The sequence below is a fragment of the Littorina saxatilis genome, linkage group LG6, assembly GCF_037325665.1.
Source record: "Littorina saxatilis isolate snail1 linkage group LG6, US_GU_Lsax_2.0, whole genome shotgun sequence".
Classification (NCBI taxonomy): Eukaryota; Metazoa; Mollusca; class Gastropoda; order Littorinimorpha; family Littorinidae; genus Littorina; species Littorina saxatilis.
Window position 1 is genome coordinate 41043303 of NC_090250.1, and position 14996 is coordinate 41058298.

General features: G+C 42.8%; 1 protein-coding gene across 2 annotated transcripts in view; it reads right to left on the reverse strand.

Moving 5' to 3' along the window:
• LOC138969219 (uncharacterized) overlaps window positions 1-14996 on the reverse strand; it is a 43717-nt gene that overhangs the window by 2764 nt on the left and 25957 nt on the right. For both annotated transcript variants that reach the window (XM_070341965.1, XM_070341964.1), the window contains 6 exons: window positions 14448-14520; window positions 4196-4281; window positions 2688-2795; window positions 1878-1937; window positions 506-586; window positions 1-101 (listed from right to left, as the gene is read on the reverse strand). The exon at window positions 1-101 is cut by the window's left edge and continues 2764 nt beyond it. In XM_070341965.1, the coding sequence (XP_070198066.1) occupies window positions 1-101; window positions 506-586; window positions 1878-1937; window positions 2688-2795; window positions 4196-4281; window positions 14448-14520 (509 nt within the window). The remainder of the gene's footprint in view (window positions 102-505; window positions 587-1877; window positions 1938-2687; window positions 2796-4195; window positions 4282-14447; window positions 14521-14996) is intronic.

The window sequence follows — 14996 nt, forward strand, 5'->3', positions numbered from 1 at the left end:
TTGTTAGGGTCCGCCTCGCTGTAGGGAGGCAGCGCAGCGCCGTAAGGGGGGTGGTAGACATCGCCGTCGGCCAGCGGTGGCATGTGTCGTCGCCGTCGTCGCTGTGGGGGAAAATATGTGGACGTTATTTTGTGGTACTGTACTAAAATACATGTAGTAGTTTCACGACGCTATTCACAGTCTTAAGAACAATATGTATGAACTTTTATATTAGCACTAAAACAAAGGCCCATTATTATATTATACAGCCTTTTTGTTTTACCCGTGCTGCAAAATTCAGACGATACTTTGCCTTCCATACAAAGGAAGACAGAAAACACGATTTCATCGATTCACACACCCTTACAGACAGACAGACAGACAGAGACAGACAGACAGAGACAGACAGACAGAGACAGACAGACAGAGACAGACAGACAGACAGACACAGACAGACATACACAGTCAGACACACAGACAGACAAACACACAGACAGACAAACACACACACACACACACCACTTACAGGTTTATAGAGGTAATCGTATGTTCCTCGTCCTTCTGATAACTCTTGGTACTGCGATACCACGCAGGCAAAACAGTAACACTGAAAAAATAGACATTCATGATTAATACATTATTTTGTAAAACCTTAACTCATGCAAGTACCAAAATGTAGTAGTCTCCATTAAAGAACTGTCCTTCTCACGTATAGGATCAAGTTTACAGCCACAGATCTGTCAAGGCTTGTGTCCAAGTACATGGAATAAGAGCTTCCATGTACTTGGACACATACCAAAATCAAGAGCCTGATTTCTTTCTGTGCCAAGTGAAATAGTTGTTATTGAAATAGTTATGCAGATTAATATTGTATCGTATATGTAAGGAGTGTATGGATGTATGAGTGATTCCACACCAGGACTTATACCAATGGCTTTTATGCTATATGGCGGATTAAATTCTCGTTGTTCTTCTCCTTCTTAATGGACACAAGTGTTACATCACCAATTTAAAAAAAACAAAAAACAAAAAAAAAACACCGTCCACAGGACGCAGCCAGGCGGTTGATTTTTGACATAGATTCAAATGGAAGGCTGCTCTTATCTCGTGTAAAAACCTGATTTTAAGGCTGCTCTTATCTCGTGTAAAAACCTGATCAGTTCTGAGGTGTTGAACATGACCTTAATTAATGTCCCACGCGGTCACGAACTTACTGCACGAAAGTGCTTCAGGGAAGTAACAGCGTTTGGACATGGGTACTCGATCAAAGATAAATTTGAATGTCCACATGGGTTAATTACAAACTCATAAACCAGCGAGGATATTAAGCTCCGACTGACTAATGGGGGGAACCTGCAAGAGGTGCTAGGGATCTATAACGGACATGACTTGCTTTACACGCTAGGTTAAGTACGTTAAGCTCCTTCCTAATCAATCTTTTCAAACTACCAAGCCCGCAGAGACAGCTAATCGCCTAGCAGGAACACCATCTACACAGAAGTGACCAACGAGGTAATTATTCGCAGGAAACAGGATGAAAACCTTTAAAATGAATGTTATTTGTCCTTGGAGAGATTGCAAAAACAAGCAGCCTCTGAAATCCACCAAGTAACAATCCGTCTGACTGAATCATCAATCTTTTCTATTAACAATTCAACAATATTGTCGCTTTTCAGGGACCTGTATTATACATTCACACTTTTTTTCCTGTTATTACTCCAAGAAACCACATACACACAAACACGCTCGTTATCACACACGCGCGCACGCTCGTTATCACAAACGCACGCACGCTCGCTCGCACACGCACACTCAAACACACCTATCAACACACTTCAATCGTTGTGTTCAAAGAAAGCACTCTATCTATTGTATTGTTCATTAACAAGTATACTTACATTGGCAAGTAAGCGGAAACAGTAAAAACATAGTGATGATATCTCCCAGCCTTTTAAAATCTGCAATGATAAAAGTTATCAGCTGTGAATATAGTATATCTTCTGCGAAAGGCCAACACACACACACACACACACACACACACACACACACACACACACACACACACACACACACACACACACACACACACACACACACACACACACACACACACAAACACACACGCACACACACACGTAATAAGACAGACTTACTGACAAAAAGATGTTCAGGTATACAAAAGGACAGACCAGGCTTGCTGTCAAGTATATTATTACATGAATAAATTAACGATTATATAATTTGTTATTGCAACGAATGTTCTTTGCGTGCGAATTATAATATCTGATTCTGAAATATTTTTGATGTAATTGTTTGAAGTTAACTATAGCGCAATATTATGATTGTGAAAGATGTAAAGACAAACGATCTTATTACCATTGCAAGTCCATGTTGACATGAGATTGTGGCTCACTGAGTTAGTGGCAGTGACAATATGTGTGCTTGTTAATACAAGTACTTATGTGTTATTGTCTTACGGAATAGCTTAATAATTCTGACTAAAATATATATTTTGAAATCGTTGACAGGCAGGTTAGATGCTTAAAAAACAATGTTTTATGTGAATGTATTCATTTTAATGGACAATAAATTGTTTGTTATTGTTGATAATGCTTTTTTTATGAATCCCCTGCATTCCCACGTCAAATGTGATTCCCGTTCGATGAAATAAACGTCGAACTTTGTTAAAGAGAGAAATGATAGTGTACCTTGTCGTGAGAGAGATGAACTGTGGTGAGCAGAGCTATGGCCCCTGTCTCGTACAGTACAGTCACCACCAGCGTGTACACCCAGGGTAACAGCAGGTATTTTTTGTCCTGAAATCCCATAGCGAGTCAGCATCATTGTGTGATCTTAATCAGAACCGAACAATTGAACATGATACGTATGTGACATGTATCAGACCCGGAAGAAAAAGGGTAATTGAGGATCTGTTTTATTGTAAAACTAAATTGATCACACACACACACACACACGTGCGCACATATATATGCACCCACACGCACCCACGCACGTACACTCGCCGCACGTACACACACAGACACTCACACACACACACACACACACACACACACACACACACACACACACACACTCGACTCACACATACAATGATTACATGCACGTGCATGTACATTCCCTTCAGAAACTCTGACGAAAACTCATGGACGGAGAGAGAGAGAGAGAGAGAGAGAGAGAGAGAGAGAGAGAGAGAGAGAGAGAGAGAGAGAGAGAGACAGACAGACAGACAGAGAGACAGACAGACAGACAATGAGAAAGACAGAGAAAGAGAGAGAGGGAGAGAAGGGGGGGGGGGGGGGTCCTTTGACAAATTAGACTGATCTCTTAATTGCTGAGTAGGTCAAAAATCACTGACGCCGATCTTAACCCGATTACACCGTTCAACGAGTGGCTGTGCATGTGCTAATCCAATCCCAACCCATTAATAATGCACAGCTGTTCACACAATAGCCCTGGTCGCGGTTCACGCACTGTCGTATAGAGGTGTTTCGCGTTACTTTGCTTTCCCTCTCTAACTGAACCGTCTAGTCTCGTACGTGTTCCCGAGACAGAGCATAGAGACATAGAACATAGATTCAATCTGAAGCAAAAAGGGGTTAAAGTCCACAACTCCGGCTTGGAGCCTTTTCTTTCTGTTTTGATGTCTTCTGTCTGTACAACTTGACTCTGATTAAAGTGGTTGTCTCTTCCTCAGTTACGTTTTGTTACCATGAAAATAAATTGTACTGATTTTTTTTTTAAAGTCTGGAATCTCTATGTAAACACATTGTGTAAAGAAAACAAATCAGTCAATTGCAAACTCATGCAGTTTTCCTTTTGTGAAGCACCATTATCCTTGGCTATAAGCCGAATTTCAATCATTACTCTTCTGGGAATTAAAAGTGTTCGTAGTTCACAGAGGTCTGCCTCAGGTAAGAAAAGAACAGGGGAAAATGTTTTTGTCAAACCCTGATTTGCAACAAAGAAACGACTAACAGCTTTTGCGGATTCCTTGAAAAGCCCCGCCCCCCCCCCCCCCCCCCCTTCCGAAAAAAAAGAAGAAAGAAAGAACAAAAGAACAAAAAACAGAAAACAAATTTATCGTAGTGCATAGTCCTGACTTGACGTGACACAAACAAACAATGGCTGAATGGGTTAACTTATGTGAATATTTTTAGACGGTGAAGGAAACACGTAAACGTATCCAAATACTCACCATATATACGCCGGGTAGCATAATGAGAGATACCCCGATCATGATTGTATACAGTACAAAGCCCGGGTACACGATGCCCTTGTATTCTGAAACACACAACGTAAAACCAATACATTATTCAGTGTTGGACAAAACAGCAGAGAATACACTTCTATCAACAACAAAACCCTGCCCTCCATTACAACAACATATAACAATAGCCACGCCAGTCAGTGCTAGGATATAACAGGGAAAATAAATTACATCTGAATAAATTTACATCCACTGCAAACACACACTCAGATCAATAGCTGGCGTGGTTAACTTGCACACGCGCGCGACTTAAGCATACAGAGAAATCCATAATCACAGAGACAGGCACGGATACACGTTCAGTTTGCGCACTGTCGACTATGCACTAAGACCTTTGGTATGCATGCATGCACGTGCAAAAAGGTTAACAACTTGATATCAGTCGCAGCCACACGGTTATTTTGGTGACATTTTGCCTTTATCTTCAAAAGCATTTATGTTTCAGTAAGACCAGTGCATGACTGCGTTGTAGAACAATCCTGTTTGCATTGTCACACAAATATGCCATGCTTGGGAGCCAACAGTTTTGGACAGAGATAGATGACCAACAGCACAGACAGAGGGACACACGGACAGGTAGACATACGAATACACATGAAAAGAAATGCGAATATGCAGGTCAAAACCGGCTCCCCCTCCACGTCACGTTAAACGCTTCCGTTCTGCCCCCCCCCCCCCCCATAATTTCGTAGAGGAAATGACGAGATGTAAGAAACAAGAAGACGAAGTGCTCTGACAATGGACGACAACAAGTGTTAGTGAGAGTTATGCGGAGCCAATTTTCTAGCACGTGAGAGAATAAGAAGCAACTATCTTCCTCAATTTTATTTTTGAGGAAATGATGACCAGGAACTAACTGCATACTAAATGGTAACAACACTCACTACTCTACTTCAGCACGCCCTCCCACTGAGTTTGTCTGCAGTCCCTCGTTCCTTTCTCACACAGCTATAGCAGTATGCTTCAGGGCTTTCCATTGACTTGCAACACACGTAACCACTGCACGACTGTGTGCCCGTCTTTTCCGGACAGTCCCAGCCCCGGCAGAGAACAAACGTCAATATTTGAAACCAATGCAGCAAGCCTTCCCCAGGTGTGTTTTGCTCCCAATAGTTTGTTGGGCTTTCTAAACGCGAATCGAGGAAGCAGGGGGAAGGAAAATCAGCGGTTTTCGCCACTGTGCCAATCGCATTGTGGTACCTCGCTCTTTGGACAAGACCTGCAAAGCATGCTTGCTCGTGCAACGTTGGATGGCGCTGGGGTGCCAGAAAGGATGCTCGTTGCTCTAGTCCTGAGGCACACGCTCACGACACAAGTCGTGGGGGTGGGGGGGGGGGGGGCAGGAGGGGGGGCAGGGGGCAGGGGGGGCGGGGGGCAGGGGGGGGGCAGGGGGGCTGGTGGTGGTGGTGTGAGCCCCCCGCCTGCCTTCCAATACAAGTGTACAGGAAAGCAGAAAAATAACCCCCCCAACCCACCCACCCACCCATTGTCATATATGCCTGTGCTCTGAGGTTGCAAAACAGGGAAAGGACGCCTGCAAACACACCTTTGACCAAGGAAGCGACTTCTCTGTTCCCATGCCGCTCAGGCGTTCCGTGCTTGGCCTTTCTGTTAGTATTTTAAAGTGAAACGCGGAAACCAGCCACAACCTCAAACTTGAACAAAACCACAAACGTTTGCCAAGCATCTGCGATCTCAAGGGGAAAAGGAAACAGAATCAAGGGGATCGTTACCTTGCGAAAACGAATATGGTGCCCGGAAGCACAACTGATTCAAAACACAAGTCGAACAGCCTTTATTTTAGGTTGACCAGTTAAAGCTGAACCTGGCAAGGCAAATATAAAACCAAAAGGTAAAAGTAACTATCATTTCAAGGTAAAGTTTGCATCCGGCGTTTTTTAATCAAATATTAAAGAACTGTCCTACCTCAAATCTGAAGACATTCACCAAAACAACCAAACAGAAAAACAATCTTCCAAGAAGTTCATTCAACATTCAGTCGACTGATACACATTCTCCTGTTTGAAACATCGACGTTTTATCTCCTCCCCCCCCCCCTCGTCCAAAGTTAAAAGCATCTTGTATTCCTGTTTTGGAAGTCGCTTTCCATCCATTGCAAGCAAACGGAACCAATATCGCAAACATCGTACATAGGCATTAATATACAAAGGATATCTTCCCAATTCACCATAGACCGTCTTGTTGGCGTACGAGTTGGAACTCCCAAAAATCGTTTACAGGCCAACCTGTGAACTTTTGTCAATACTATCCAATCTAGTTAATCCCCATACTTCGGAGGAATACAACAATACAGATTGGACTTTGGCATCAAAAATTCGAAAATATAAGAGAGAGAGAGAGAGAGAGAGAGAGAGAGAGAGAGAGAGAGAGAGAGAGAGAGAGAGAGAGAGAGAGAGAGAGAGAGAGATAGAAAGAGAGAGAGAGAGCGAGAAAGAAGGGGAGAGCGAGAAAGAAGGGGAGAGAGAAAAAGAGAGAGAGAGAGAGAGAGAGTTGTTCACGTTGTAATCTTTACAAAGCGGTCTTCAAGGTACCTTAATCTGCACTCAATATGGGCCGCTAAAAATCCAGCACAATTCGTGGCTAAATTGATGTAAAAGGATAACTGTAAACTGAATCAATGTCACTTTTTTTGTAAAACGTGTACTTCAAAATCACGAACTGCTTATAGCCACTTGTGTAGAACTATCCAACTAAATGCGCAAGGGTGTTGCAGTCTTACAAGGCGGAACAAGACAGAGACTGGTATACAGCCCAGCCCCTGTTGACTGCTGTGTCCACTGTCAACCTTTCAACAACAGACCACAAAAGAAGGTCGTTACATCTGGCCACTGTCCATCTAAACACCCAAAACTAACACAGCGTCGCCCCTTGTCTCAGTGCCTGCTTGCTGTCCTTGTTTTGGCCCGCTCTATTTGAACTTCGTGACGTACACAAAGATCCCCCCCACCCCTCTTCCTCCCTCCCTCATCTACACCGTCGCTAATTAGCCCTCATGGGAAACCAGGTCTCGGCCTTTGGCTGTACAACGCCAAATTCAAGACATGACTTTATTTTTAGAGTAGTGCTTATGCAGCAAATCCAATACAAAAAGCGTCCATTTTTGAGACACATGCATGTTTCTTATTTTCACTTTAGCCTTTAGGTCAACAAGCACTGTCACACATACACTGACTCCACCCTTCTTATCAAATATTCAGATGATACAGCGCTAGAAGATCTCTCCAATAGTGACGCAACTTACTTTGCAGAAGTAGAACGTTTCAACGCCTGGTGTAAAGACAACTTTTTAGACCTAAATGTGACAAAGACCAAAGAACTTCTGATAGACTTTAGAAGAAACCCTGCCCCTGTCCCTGACCTGATGATTGATGGTGTGACTGTTGAGCGTGTGACTGAATATAAGTATCTTGGCACAGTTATCGATGATAAGCTGTCCTTCAATGCAAACACCACCCTCATACACAAAAAATGTCAGTCACGCATCTACTGCCTTCAGAAACTTAGGAAGTTGAATGTGAACCCTTCTATCCTTCAAACTTTCTACCGCTCTTTCATCGAGTCTGTCATCACTTTTGGTTTTGTGTCCTGGTATGGAGGTCTGAGTGTGAAGAACAGGAATGTCTTAGTGCGAATGGTGAATGTCAGTAGCAAGGTGATTGGCAGGCAGCAAGCAAGTGTGGAGTCCCTGTATGAAAAGCGTGTGGTGAGAAAGAGTAGGCGGATAGCTTCAGATAGGTCCCATGTCCTAGCCCACCTCTATGAACTCCTTCCCTCTGGCCGTAGACTTCGCACGCACAAAGCGAGGACACTCAGGCTGCAAAACAGCTTCATCCCCAAATCCATCACCCTTGGCAACATGTAAACACATCCACATACCCGACTCAGCCCCTCTTCTGCCAGTGCAATCAGTAGTAATGTACATGTATGTATTGGTTTTATGTACGTCCGTATATTTTCTGTGATATATTGTATGCTATGATTTTGTTTTTTGTTTTTGCAATGATGTTTAGCCATAGTCCGTTATACGCGTAGGTGTGCGAGAATATGTAAGCGCAGTGCTTTAAAGATGTCCATGTGGGAATGTGTAAGTGGGCGTAGTCGAATGTCCATGTGGGAATGTGTAAGTGGAGCATATAAGAATGCCCATGTGTGAATGTGTAAGTGGAGCGTATAAGAATGTGTAAGTGGAGCGTGGTCGAATGTCCATGTGTGAATGGGTAAGTTGAGCGTATAAGAATGTCCATGTGTGCGATGTGTAAGTGAGACATGGATGTGTTCATGACTGAATGCGTAAGCACAATGCAAGGAATGGCCAGAGAGGTATGTGGGAGGTGTGTTTATAACCTGCCCTGTTATTGAGTGCTATATGTCTTATGTAAAAACAATGTCCTGTTTGTATTATTGTTATGTACCACGCCTGAATTTCTCTATGAGATAATAAAGTATTCTTATTCTTATTCTTAAGAAATGCGTTGCATGTCAAATACTGTCCCTTGTACAGTTTTTGTAACCCTAGCATGCAGGCTAAAGTGTTTGGCCATGTTTTTGCAGAATTGCTTCCAATCCCGTAAGAGCAGAGTACTGAACTGTTTTTCCATACTCACACCCCCCAGTACTTCCAAAGCTAACGAAATCCGACTTCTTTCGGGAAGAAAAGTATACGATTTAAATCAATGGTCACTTTGTAAAGCTACAGTGTTTCGGTCATTGTGTTGCAGAACTGTCTCAAATCCAGAATGCTGAACTGTTTCTCATACTTACACTCCCCAATACTTACAAGGCTAGAGAAATCCCACCTTTTTTTTTAGGAAAAGAAGTATGCGATTTAAAATCAGTGGTCACTTTGTAACCATCGAAGTCTCGTTGCAAACATTTTTCAACCACTTGCCTCAATGTCATGGCCAACAAACAAATCCTCGACAACCGTCCAAAACCTCGACCTTTGCTTTCTGTTTGTTCTGTGTTTACTCACGTAAGCCTTGCCTCAGTTTTTGTCTCATCTATGTCAATGCCAGGTCACACAGACCACAGGTTTTAGCGCTTCGTTGCCGAGACTTTACTAAGGAGTCGGACTTTCATTTTGACACAGAATGAGACATTTAGCCGTTTAGTTTTGTAACTACCACTACACCAACACGCTGGACCCGCAACTCTTTTATACCGCGATGCAAACAGCCGGCCAATAGGACAGTCAGTCAGTCAGTCAGTCAGTCATTCAAGCACTCAGCCAGTTAGTCACTCACTCGCCCAGAACAGACAGGAGTGGAGGTCACTTGTTGCTGCCCTACATGCCAACTGGCATAACGGGTAGTAAGTAAGTAAATAAGTAAATAAGTTAGTAAGTTACTCAGTCAGTCAGGCAATACTTTGTACTTGCTAAAACAGATACATTTCCACCGATTCGGTGACTCCTGGCAATCTTAACATTCAGCTTACCACTAGGCATTCGCAAGAGACAGAAACAAACAAACAAACTATCAAACGAGCTCTGTATTTGTATTGTCACATGCCCTGCCAAAAACAGGGTGGGCACGTCGTAAAATGTGTTCTTTTTCTGTGTGTGGTGCCTTTTACTTTGAATCAACTCACTTCGCCCAAAGCTCAAAGTTGACAGCAAACATATAAACATGATTGGGTTACCGTAACGCGGACTTAAGGGTGGGGTGTGGATGGAGTAGGAGTAGAGGTGAGGGGTGTGGGGGCCTAACACTCGCCAAACGAGATCATTAGGTCCCACAGGTATGAGTAGTTAGGGCTCCTGTCTTCCGGTCAGGTCACAAGGTAACAAGGTTAGGAACAAACAAGGTGCGTTAAAGGGATACTACACGACTATAGAAGTACTTCGTTCAGCCAATCCACTGATATGATAGCTCAATGTTCACTTTTTAAAACATTTTATTTTTATTTTTGCTTTTTAATGTTTCGCTTTTTAATTTGTATGTGGTCCAAAGAACAGAATCCATGTTTACAGACTTGTCTGTTTCAACTATGAACAATGAACAAATTTTTAAATGGACATTTTACAAACATAACATTTCCAATCACTTCAAATCTGGAAATCCGAAACAAATATTCTGCAAAACTTCCAAAGGAAAAAGTTTGGTAACTTTATGAAATGCTAAACTGACAATACAAAAAAAAATCCCCAAACGTGTGTTCCTTTCAAAGTCGAACTCGTCATTCAAGTTTAGTTTGCTGTGAACTCTTTCCCGACAATACCGCTTCAAGGCAGTACATGTACAAGGTCCAGCCGTGATGCCAACACAATAGCATATAATACCAATGATCACGTATTATTCCACAACAAAGAACACTAACGATTTACTGTCATTGTACTCCCTGTCATGTGATGATTGCTCAGGAAATATTCCTGCGTAGGAAGCAAGTTCAAAGCAACAGTGTCCGACCATAAGAAAGGCCGGTCACCACCATAAGCTTGAGCTTGTTGTTGATCCTTAACATGTATTATGTTCAATTACCTATGAATTGTTGAATAAACACTGTTTAAACCAAGAAAGGAAAAATAGCTTTATTCTTTTTTTTCTCTATGTTGTATGAAACAACGCCACCTTTTGATTTGCCACCAAACACTATTTTGTTGTTGTAATTGGTTTTGTTGTTGCTGAAACTGAAATTTCTTATTCAGATCTGCTGACGCATACCTTTTGTGTAGAATTCAAACAACGCCAACGACGAATCAACGGTTTACACACTGTGATTCACGCTCTGACCAGACGGGTTTCACAGTGACGTCCGTGCTACTTCACGACACCGATATTCTCAATCTCCAAACCCATAACTCATAGTTCGCCCATAACTCATATTCCTCACCTGACAATACGGACTATAATCACCTTAACTCCCTCTCCGTCCCCTCCCCGTCCCCTCCCAGCACCAGTCTCAATACATCAAGCATCACCGCTGACAGTGACAAATTTCATAAACACACAGCATCCTCCCCCTCTCCTTTTTAACGCTAAAAATTCCCACGGTGACCCAAGAGCACTGTCCCCTCGCTGAACTAGTACTGTCAAGGTGTAGCTTGCCTTGCTAAAGAATAAACTATAGCTGGCTCGGGTGTAAGACACTGGTTTTGTGTGTGTGTGTGTGTGTGTGTGTGTGTGTGTGTGTATATATATATGTTTGTGTGTATGTGTGTTTGTGTGTGTTTGTTTGTGTGTGTGTAGGGAGCGCGGGGGGCGGGGGGGGGGATACCATAGCATCATCTATACTTTAGGCGCAAACAACTTACGACTTTTTCATTTCCAAACAAACACTGTTACAACGTTTTCTCTTAGTTTTCCCTTTAACTTCCAAACTATCTCATGTCTTATGCACGTATTGCAGTTTTCGGTTTAAAGATATACTGCTAAGGCATCACGTAACAATCTAGCTCTCGAAGTAAAATGCTTCAAATATCGATTTTCACAATACCGAATTCCACACTCTACAATCAGCAGAACTTAAAATATTGATTTTCAAAAAACAGAATTCTACACTTAATAATCTGCAGAAATTCAAAATGAATGAATTAAAACTGTTATTGCCTTTCGGTAGAATGGGCAATCACACATCTGTGCAGCACAGGCCGATGTACATAGCATGGAAATATGTTTGTGTGCTGTCCTACAACGAATGTTGGACACTAAGATGGCCAAAGGAGAGGCGTATCAAACATAATTATGTTTATTATTTTTTTTATTTTGGATACACAGACTTACAAGAGCACATTGTACCAGACAATCCTTCGCTTAACACGCACTCGTATAGTGACTTCAAAGATCAATAACATTTCTTAACTATCCCCTGTAAACAATGAACCTTGAAAAGAAAACTGCTAGTGGGTAAGACGTGTCCAAGCACTGTTGGAGGCTCGAAGGGACAGGGGGAAATAAGGGCATATCGAATTTTAAGGAGGAGATGACTGGGAGGATTTGTACAAAAACAAATCAGAGGGCCTGGTGTTTAGTTCAGGTATGCCTGCGGACATACCAGTTCAGTAGAAGATCTTCGGCACCCCGCGGAGTCTTCGCTGTACTGCAAACTTCATCAGAAGTTCTGGAGTCCCTGTCTGAGCGATCGAGAAGAAGAAGAGTTCAGGTATGGTGACACGTTGTTGGAAAGCTTGGGAGCACAATAAATCGCAGCTAGCTGCTTCGACTGAAAGGCACTTGATTCAGATTCGCCTGCTAAGGACGCAAGGACGCACCGTGACATCCCCTGAGTGCTGGCAAAGATTTATGCCTCTCCACTGTCCTCTCTGCTATTCAGCAAATAAATACCTGCCAAACCATACCCCACTGTTCCCATACTAGTGAACAGTATTCTCCGCAAACACCATTTGATTTGATTCGTATAGCGTCCAGAGAGAGAGAGAGAGAGAGAGAGAGAGAGAGAGAGAGGGGGGATGGGAAGGGAAGGAGAGAGAGAGAGAGAGAGAGAGAGAGAGAGAGAGAGAGAGAGAGAGAGAGAGAGAATGAATCAGTGTCCAGTGGGCTCCATTGTGTCCGTCGCATTCCTGTCTGAAGACTGACCCTCGTAGTGGACACAGGTCACGACGCGACTGTTCTCACTCACCGCTCCGGAACGTGGGGACCAAGCACACCTGAAGGATTAGCCTTTAGAAATGCCCCTCAAGTGCAGCGGGGGTTTTAGAGGGGGAAAAAAGAAAGAGTTGTTTCTTTTCGTTCTTTCTTTCGCAGAGGCAGAAGAAAGGGCTGCATAGTTTTCTAAGCAATAACACAAAATAATACAAATAAAAAGGGGAGGGAGGAGGGGGTGGGGGGGGGGTGGGTGGGGAGTCCGTACAACAATGAGTAAACCGCTTAGCAAATACCAACGACGAAGAGGGTTATTTCTCTTTAGTATAGTGAATGTTTTGGAATTCGGAAAATACTGGTATTTGCTGCGGACACATTTTTGTTGTTTGGTTGTTGCTGTTGTTGATATTTTTGTTGTTGTTGCTTGTTTTTGTTTTTAGAAATAATCGGCCAATGCAGGAGATGAACCTGTAAAGGCGTTCTTTTGTTTGATATCACAAACAGAAAATGTTCGTTCCAAGTAGCTAGGTTTTTTGTTGTTGATTGAACACGCCTATTAAAATAGAGCATTTTGCAAAGAAGTGTCGGAGGTCCAAAAGAAAATTAAGTTTCCCGTGTCAATAGAAGTACCTGTTACAATGTTGGAATGTGTGGCTATTTTGAGACAAATAAAGAGAGGACTCCCTCTTATAATAACACGGAGAGCATTAGGAAGTTACCCAAAACGTCTGTTATTGTGTCTGATCTGCCACTTTGGTTTGACAAGAATGGAGAGCTCGAGATGACAGCCAGTTTACGTTTCCCATTTTGGCCACGCTCAAAAAGATCTCTGTAGATGATAAGGGCAAGGGTCACAGTGCGTGACCCTGATGGTCACATTACACTGGGGACAGCAGGGCCAATGGCTCGAAAACTGCCTGCCTTTCATTGTCTAGACTTTCAGATAGATATTCGACGCCGGTATAAATCACCTTCTACGTTTTTATTCCAGGACTTTGCGTACAGTTCGGTCATGACACCCGCAGTATGTCCGCTTCACACGAAGTTATTACTTATTTATGCCACCTCACGAGGGTGGGTTCAAAGGCTCTCGTCTTCCTGATACATGCGCCCGTTTGTAAACCAAGCCATTCCACTTCCACCCCCTACACACACACACACACAGAGGGAGAGAGTGAGTGGAGGGAAAAAGCGAGAGAGAGAGAGAGGAGGGGAGGGAAAGAGGGAGAGAGAGTGAGAGGAGGGAAAGAGCGGGAGAGAGAGAGAGGAGGGAAAGAGGGAGAGAGAGTGAGAGGAGGCAAAGAGCGAGAGAGAGAGACAAACAGAAAAGCACAATGTGCAGCCTTCACATCAATTGCAAGAAAGATCAAAACAAAAACAACAACAAATCAACAATACCAACAATGCATCCATTGCATTGAGCTGAAAGAGGTTTTCCCTGCAATTTCTCGATTATTTTTACCTTTTCAACACTAGTGTCTGCCCTTCTCCTGAAGCAGTAAAATGGCAGAATCAACGCTTTAAGGTATTTATTTTTTCCTTTAATTTCGCTGATTATGTCTGATCACCACCACAACAACAACAATCTTTCACAGAAACACAGATGGATCCCAACTTACCAACAGCAGACTCAATCTCCCCCAGGGCGAGGTAACGGAACACGTAGAATGAAACACACACCACCGATATCACCTGAAAAAAGAAACGTCCAATCATCATTTTATTTGTCAAAGAAAGAAAAATACTTTCAATAACTGTATAGCAATAATCAAAATTGTTCAGACCAGAGGGTGTAATAGAACCTGGCGCCACCCCCCACCCACCATCCGTCTATCCCCGATAAAGCTTTTCTCAGCAAGCAACCTACCGGAACCTTTATCTGACTAGACACAAAAATAACCTGTCAACCGAACAATTGATACTATCTAATGGACATTTTGTCTTGAAGGCTTTGCTGTGAGCGGTTTCCTACACCTTCAAAAACTTCAAGTCGCAGCAAAACTGTGAAATCAGACACCCCTCTCCCCCAGCATTAAATTACACACACAATAAAGAACTATTCTATGGAAGTTACATTGGGCAACGCGATTAAAAACAAAACTCTGTGTATTGTACTGAAATTTATTTATTTCCGTTGGCGTCAATAATTAGATACAGCCACACGTTAT